The sequence below is a fragment of the Dysidea avara genome, chromosome 4, assembly GCF_963678975.1.
Source record: "Dysidea avara chromosome 4, odDysAvar1.4, whole genome shotgun sequence".
Classification (NCBI taxonomy): Eukaryota; Metazoa; Porifera; class Demospongiae; order Dictyoceratida; family Dysideidae; genus Dysidea; species Dysidea avara.
In genome coordinates, this window is record NC_089275.1 from 40,435,873 (window position 1) to 40,444,585 (window position 8,713).

At 34.1% G+C, this 8,713-nt stretch overlaps 1 protein-coding gene across 3 annotated transcripts in view; it reads right to left on the minus strand.

Moving 5' to 3' along the window:
• Nucleotides 1-796: 796 nt before the first annotated feature.
• The window catches only part of LOC136254010 (caspase-6-like), a 13,032-nt gene continuing 5,115 nt past the window's right edge, over nucleotides 797-8,713 (minus strand). For all 3 annotated transcript variants that reach the window (XM_066046648.1, XM_066046649.1, XM_066046647.1), the window contains 6 exons: nucleotides 8,580-8,713; nucleotides 8,261-8,320; nucleotides 5,090-5,662; nucleotides 3,024-3,287; nucleotides 1,314-1,358; nucleotides 797-1,256 (listed from right to left, as the gene is read on the minus strand). The exon at nucleotides 8,580-8,713 is cut by the window's right edge and continues 130 nt beyond it. In XM_066046648.1, coding sequence (XP_065902720.1) covers nucleotides 958-1,256; nucleotides 1,314-1,358; nucleotides 3,024-3,287; nucleotides 5,090-5,662; nucleotides 8,261-8,320; nucleotides 8,580-8,713 — 1,375 coding nt within the window. In that variant the 3' untranslated portion in view covers nucleotides 797-957. The remainder of the gene's footprint in view (nucleotides 1,257-1,313; nucleotides 1,359-3,023; nucleotides 3,288-5,089; nucleotides 5,663-8,260; nucleotides 8,321-8,579) is intronic.

An 8,713-nucleotide genomic window follows, 5' to 3' on the forward strand; every position in this document is an offset into this window, starting at 1 on the left:
TAGCTAACCAGAGAAGCAATAAAAAAGATACATTAATTTTTTTATATGGAAAAACATGGCTTTTTGTGTGTGGGGTGGGAAAGCCGGAAACACAAAATTATTATAATAGCTGCTGTAGGACTTGCATGCACATTATAATATACAATTCACAATTGATATCCTAATTGTGCTTAGTAGCAAATAATGTATAATGTCCTACCTAATGTTGATCTATGTCAGACTGTTTGTATATTACAGACACAAGGTGCACCGAAAGATTTTGAATTAAGCCTGATCATGATCATGGGTTGCTTAGTCATGTAAAATGAGCAACACCACAAATTATTCTGAAAGGAGAGAAAAGGGACAGGGCTTCACCCTAATTCTTCCCCTGTGTTGTCTATTATTGTTGTACTTGTCACATTATAAACATATGTCCTTTGTTATAGTACAATCTGTCAAAAGATTAATTACCAAATTGATTATATGCGTACTGGTTTAAAACTAATTGATAAATGTGTACTGGTTTAGACTATCTATTGTTGGCTCTTATAAAATCTCATATCTACAAAACTGCTGGTACATAATTGTGAAGAGGCAAGCAATTTCAGTGCTATCAGAATGTGATGATGTGACATGTGATGTAAGTACTACATGAGGGGTACGCTGTACACACTGGAAAGTGTTACTGGAAGTAGTTGTAGTAGTATATGCTTGTATGGTGAGATGCTTGTTATATGTAATAGTGTAAATACTGAATTAAACATAGCTATGTGCATATGTGTCATAATGCTAGATAATAGCAACATGCAGGCAGTTTTTCCTAAATCTTTCAATTCTTTTAAAACCATAAACAACAATAGCTAAATACTAATGAATAATACAAAGAAAATGAGTTGTAACTCATGTTTAGTTAAGAGTTTAGATAAGCAAATATTACATAATGTTATATGAATGCTACAGTCATGTATATAAGCTCTACTTAATCTTTATCTGTGCTGCCACATCTTTTGATATGTCTACTGCAGTTGCCTTAAGCTTTGGCACACTCCTGATGGCTTCCAGTAGCTTGAACCATGTTTTAGGACTAATACCATGGTCTGCATATGTTAGCCAATCCTCAAAAAGCTCTCTGCAACATATTTCTGCATCTTTTTTATGCTCTATTTCTAAATCTTTGACAACACGGGGTTCATAGTGTAGGGCAAAAGCAACATCTTTCCAGCTTTCTTTTATCCTTGAAAATATAATTTGCTGTAGTTCATACATCTTCGGTTCTATAAATAATATATACACAAAAATACATATTAATTCATGCGTATTAGTTGACTTACGAGATTGCAGTACTTTGTCTAACTGATCTTCTGATGGTTTAGGCACTGTAGAACATATCATTACAATGTGATTTAAGTCTAGACAGATATACTTTATATGAGCTAACCCATTATGACTGCAATTACCATTATAGCAGTCATACATTTATAGCTTGATACATCTGACTCATTTCTTTCCTTTTGATGCAGAGCTATTGAGTTTTAAATTTCTACTTTAGGTGATGGCCATTCTTGTTTAAGCACTTTTTATTGTAAAGATCCATACTAGCTTCTTAAAATTTTCCTTTCAACATTTGTAAAACTTAATATCACATACCATATTTTAATAATTTCATATGTAAAAATTACATGAATTTTGTTGCTCTGATTTTTTCTTACATAACTATGCATAACTATAAATAGCAGTACTAGCTAAAATTCCCAGTCAATAACTATGTGGCTCACTGCCTTCGATTCTGTAGCTATTGCTTGATTTTCAGCTAAGCACATCTTCCTTACTGCTTTAGCTACTAGTACTGCATAAAATAAAGTTACTCTAATAAAGCAGTCACCTAAACTCAATTTTGTTAGGTGTAAATCATAACTACACAAAAAAATGTAACAATTTTTTTTGCATAAAAATGAAGTATATACGTGTAATAGTGACCTGGATTTTTAATACTATTGAAAGTACTTAAATACTCAAATCCATAATATTAATTTTTTAGCTCTACGTTTGTACTATTGTATGCACTAGTTACCCATTAGCTGAATAGCTATCCCATGATTATAACATAAGCTCTATGCTTACTCTTTTTACATAATACTCCATAAGCTATACTTAAAGTTAGCTATAAAATTGTAGTCCATTTGTCCATTATCCTGATCACACATTCATCTATCAATTATTTTGAATGAAATGCTCACCACTGTATGGTTTCTTTTAACAGGCTGCTGATTGGAAGTTATACGTTGTAGACAGAAGGTTCCACCGTAATAAATACATGAATTGTTTCATAATTGTACAGTAGCATATAGGACATACAGAAAAGACTCCATAACATCTAAATAAAGTGGTCAGTGCTTCAGTGGTAAAAGGGAACAATCTATGTAAGTGGGTGCGCAGTGGACATTACTAGATTTTTAAATATGGCTGAATCACCAAAAACTAATGCAAAGTGTGGCTTAATCTTTAAATTCTGTTGTTTTATAAGCATGCAACTGATGACAAAAATCATAATGTATATGGGTCACCCCATTTTTCCATTGACCCTTTTGAATGCTACAGTTGTCTATTGGGGTTGCGTGATACTGTCAATTCAGTATCATGAACAATACTAAAGCCACTATTCATGATACAGAATAGTTCGCGATACTTACAATCAAGTCAATCACAGCTGGTGCTACATACCGGTAGTGTATTGCTCAGCAGCATCTCTGCAGGAAGTCATTAAAGGTAACACCAATCTAGCCACCATCATCCTTCTTAACAGTAACAGTTATTGTAACACATGCAATTTGAGGTTATGTTCTGGTGTTCACACCTCTTTGCAGAGGTAGCAAGATTATCCTTTACAAGAATTCTTAGCCAAGTACTGCATAACAAATGGATTGTTAATGACAGTAATGTACAGGCATGGTATCACGATAGTTAATAACAAAATATCACAATATCAATACTTTCAAAATATCACGATAATATATCACTCAGCCCTATTGTCTATTACTCACCAGGATGCAAGTACAGTTTCTTTCGCAGTGCACTAACAAAGTGTGGTTGCTGCTTATATTTTCCACCTTGAAATGTGCGTTCTGCCATTTTCCTGTTGACTTCTGTCAGCATGTCAATCAGCTGCTCCTTCTCAGCCATTTTCCGAAACACCTCATCCAAATCCCGTATAAAGTATGACCCTTTAATGCTGCTACGAAATGCTGGGCTGTTGCGGTCTGTGGGATAAGCTATCAGATAGTCTGACATAGTTGGCAAGGTAATTCCTATAGAGTATTTTACAAAAATGAAAACTTGCATAAGATTTAGACTGAACAACAACAATATAGATAATGAATACACAATATTGATTGTAAACAGCATGAAACTGCACAGATATGGAGATGCAAGAACATTATTTTGATCACAATAACTTGATAAGTAACTGTTATTAAATGTAAAAATAAAGCAAAAAATGCTGAAGAAATTTGTGGATATAGTTTTGTTATTCTCTTCTTTACTGGTTTATGGAGGCCTGGGCTTTTCTTCTTTTTTCACACTTCACAAAAATTGTTGTATGGCCATCATTTTTTCAACTTAGTGGTCTAATTCTCGTATGGAATTGTACAGCATTATTTTGAAAATTCAGTAAAGAGTGTATTGAAAATGCAATTAAGTGTTTGACCCTCCATGGATATTTATGCCATGTATACCCAGCCCAATAAGCTGTGGTTATGCATGTTTCAGCAACTTTATTGAGGTCTAGTATAACAAATTACTGAATGATGGGCAATAAATTGGCTGAAAAGACATGAAATAGCTGCAATCAAAATGTCTCAGGTGGACCCCACCCCTGATTCCTTTGTGTTAAAAACCAGTCAGCAAATCTCTAGAATCACCGTTGCATGTGCACCCAATTTTACACAATTCCACAAATTTGGCCTATTATGTGTGCTAATATTATTATATGTACTTTATTGAACAAATACTTGCACAGTGATCAATGCAGCAGAAATAAATCTTTATAAACTAGAAAGTACGTAGCTATGCACCTCATTACATTCTGGGTGATGAGAACTACTGTGTGTATTTCAGCTATACATCTAGTGTACAAAAAATAAAATGAAAATATCTTCCTGCCTACACTTCTATTATATTAAGTATTGGTAAATGATAATCAAGTTTATGTGGCCTAAAATGTGAAAAAAAACAAAAAAAAAACAAACTGAAAGTTGCAGTACAGATCTAGCAAAGCCTTTGATGATTTCACTGGGCTGGTTAAATAATGCATGTTGTACAAGTAAAATTAATGTGGAACTTGAGTTGCAAGTTTGTATTGGTTATGAAGCAAGAAGGATGGAGGACATCGAATCCACTTTAATCACCATGAAATCATCAAAGTTTAATGATACATAAATGGTATATATCAAGTTTGCAGAATGTCTGTGCACAATGAGGCTACAGGGTGTAAACTGCATATGGGCATAACTTGGCAATTGTTAACCATCGTAGTTTTCATGGTTTGAAAAAAATTGGTTTTACTGCTACAGAGTTACAATACAAAATTAAGGTTAAACAAAGTATAATAATGTGGGACCATAGAGCAGTTGCCAAAATAAAGCAAGAAAAAAATCATAAAAACATTGTTCACGGTATGTTCAAACCACACCTGATCACCCAACCCTTTACCACCAAGTCCTGCTGTTACCTGTTCTTATAAATGAAAGTTCTAGTTAGGTAAAGTTATCTTCTATATTACTAAAAAGTTTATATAATTTAACCTAATTGTTCTAACACTGATACTTACATACTCTAAAATGTGCAGATTAGAAGAAATGTTTAGTAAACCAAAGTCAGCTCATGTAGTGAAATCTGCACCAAAACAACCATGTTGTTAAAAAAGAGTGCACCCTTTAAAAACCTGAAATAAAAAGATTATGAAATAAAAAGTATATAGGAGCAAAGAAATGGTCAAAATGTGTTAAGGGTGGCAACTGCCCAATAGCATAAAATGTGCATGAATTTGTTACTACTCTCTAAATGCAGTTTATCATTAGTAGCACACAACACATGGTACAAATTAAACTACCTAAATCTGTCTCATCATGCTCATTGCTGTCTCCATCTGTAGCAACAACGCCCTCATCAAATTCATCACCTCTGCAAGCCTGCACAAAAAATATCTTTGGCTTGCTTATCAGTGATTCACAATTGCTACCGCCAAAATTTTTAAAAAGTTTTATGAGTGAAACAGTTGTATCTGTGCCATATACTTGTTCCATATCTTCACCATGTGAAAGAATAGCAACTAACAAGCAGTTGTGTCCACTGTGATCTGATTTTGCTACATCTTTAAGGATTTGCTCCATTTCTGCTACTTTTTTGTCTTCATGTAACTCAGTTGTAAATCCCAGGTAATAAAAAAGTTGCTTCAATATTTTGCCATCTTCCTCTGCTCCATTTCTAGTAGCCTTTCCATCAATCTTCTTGTTGTTAATGATAATTGCCCGACCACGAGGATTTGAGTCCATCTTATAGACTTGCAGACCATCACCATCAGTGGCATCCTGTTGATCAGGTTTGGAATTAGGAGGTGGGTTATTGTTTTGATCTTCACTAGAATGATTAACAGCTGCAGCCATGTTTGTTTTACGAACTCCACCTACACATAATAATTAAAGCAGTAAAGCATAAAGCAATAGTTTGTAGCATGTATTATAAGCATTGTGTAGGGTGCAAAAGAGTACATGTATTGGGAAGTACAGCACAACATGAAGCTGAGTACAGTAGGACCTTGATTATCTGAATAGTGTAAGTGAATGCTCATTAGGTGAGCATTCTATTAGAGTAAGTGTACATTCTATTACAGTAGTTGACCTGAACTCTATACAAATGAATGGGCTTCATTTAATCAAATAAATTCACTAATCTGAACATTTTTGTGATTGAACTGACACACAGGTGTTCAATAATAGAGGTCCCACTGTACTTCATCTCTACTATGTTTATCAAATAGCACAAGCAAAGTGATGCTTTAACTGGTATATGGAGCCATCATATACCGAAAGTAAACATGTTTGTGAAGCAATTTGAAAGTCTTGAAATCCATCATCTTCAATAGATTCACTGTTGTGCCAATTCAAGAATACCTTCTGCCTGTTCAGTGTTTCATTGTCCACATATTCTATATTGCCCAGGGTGTATTCTATAATTACTTGATACAGTTGCATACCATTGTTCTACTGTATTTGGCAAATGTATATATTGAACTGTTTTTTACTTTGATCTTGTCACACAAGGTTCTATGATAAACTGCATTCAAGTAATTTGTCACAGGATAAATTGTGCTAAATTTACAGTAGATTTAATTGTCACATATATGCATAATTTTACCTTGATATTGTTGATTGCATACTTACTGTATTCAGAAGCACATATACTGTACTTGGAGCCATAATCCCATAATATGCTACCAAATCTAGTTAATTTTTAATTCATCAACAAACTGGGAATAGACTTCAGAATGGATGGACTGCTTCATTTAATAATAGTTACATCGGTTTACTACTGCTTTCTAACTAGGGATGCTGTGACATAGAAATTTTTATGTCACGTGTCATAGAGGTTTATGTCACTACATGTCATATGTTATGACATAAACAATTCTTAAAGTTTCACATCTGAAACTGTTATATACTGTACAGCTGCTTTGATTTAAACATGCAAAAGTATAAATTTAAACATCAGCAATATTAACTATGATATCAACAGCCAACATTGCTCATACGTATTTGTTAACTTTTCTCATATTTGCTGCATCAAATTTATCAAAATGAATGGAAAAGTGTGCTTTATTAGGGGATATTTATGTCACAACATAAAGAAGCCTACACTGTATGTCATATCATATTGTGGAGCTTTAAGTCACGATATGTCATATGTCACAACTATTGTGGCATTCCTACGAATGCATAATGTAGTGTGTAACATATTATACATGTAGCTTGGTGGGAAAACCCCTATACTTTGGCAGTAAACACACTGCACCAGCTAGAGTTTATAATGTATTAGGGAGAGTATTGAACTTCGCTATACCCAATGAAAAATGAACCAGTAAAGTAGTCACATACTTTTGTGTCCACTCGTAAATCTGACCATTTTTGATTGCCCAGATTTAACACCTTCTTGGTTTGGTCGGGTGGTCTGCATTGAATCCCTATGGCTAAAACCCCATCTAGACGTGTCACCTTCACTAACAGAACTGTCAACATCAAGGCATGGAATGGCGACCATAATGTAACCTTGAATTAAGATGTCACATGCGAAGTTGATATCTATGGCTTTCTAGGTTAGTTGGCTGTGTCTTTCTCTTTGTACTGAGTTTCTCAGCGTGTTGTGTATACTTTTCTACACTGTTCTTTCACTCTGTAGCTTCAGTCTCTCAACGTATATGCATACGCCCACTGTACTTATAATTAGTCACCAATCAACACAATTACCAAGTTGTTTGAACTATGCCATCTTTAAGGGTTCTTTTTCACAGTTTATAGTATAGTTCAACACTCTCCCTACACCATTATAAACTCTTGGTACCAGTAAAGGTACTTTTTGCCCCTTAAGATATTTCTAGGGTGGTTTTAGGGGCAGTATTTAGGCAGGTGGTATTCATTATATTGAGGCTAACCCCCACAGAGCTATGCTGTTACATTGTCATTCAGTTATCTTGTTTTGCTACTTTATATTCTGAGATCCCTATTAAAGCCAATGTAGAGATTGTCTCATGAAGCTATTTTGTACTGCAATCATACATTCCTTTTGTTTCACCATTTTTGTTGCTTGGATCCCTATACTTTATTTTTATATATAGTAATATGCTAGTGTAACATCCTACTGTTTTCAGTATTAGTTAAAGCCAATGCCTGAGTAGTAAAGTACCCATACTTTTACCTATAATACACACCTTAATGCATGTGAGAGTTTAATGTAGAAATGATTATGTATGTACTTCTGCATAATGAAGACACATGCACAGTATATAAATTAAAGGACATAATTTTAGCCAAGAACTGTGCCTTTTATAGTCAAAATTGTTCTATTTATATAAACTAGCTGTTGGGGAAAAATATTTTGTATTCTAATGTAGATGCATATGTTACATACATAATTATTATCACTTTCACTGTCCACTTAGCTGATGATAAAAGAGCCTGAATTTTTTTTTGGTAGAAGGGTTTTAATACTATTACGATAGTTGACTCACCAGATGCATCTGCCTGATCATACGATGTGTTTAGCTGATTTACTGGCTGCAAGGGAGACACTGTAGAGAAAAAATGAAGCCATGTTAATATTATAGGCAATCATATAACATACATGTAGTTATACATATGATCAGACATGAAAACTGGGCCAGTTTAATTTGTCACAAAGCACATTCGTGATTATAAACTTTCATTTAAATAATAATCTATGTATACTAAAACAGCCAAGTTTGTCCCAACCCTATCATAGTTTAAGGTGATAAAAGAAGGTAATTTTTATTCCAATTCCATGCACTAGTATCATATAGTGTGACTTACTAGAGGTCAGTTTCCCATAGCCCAGTTGATGTCTTTTTGCATTGGTAATGGCAAGCTCAAGAGTCTCCCAAGTTGCATTGACATCCATTTGTAACCACTTTTGCAGTGTTTCTCTAAAGCAATTTCTTTGATTC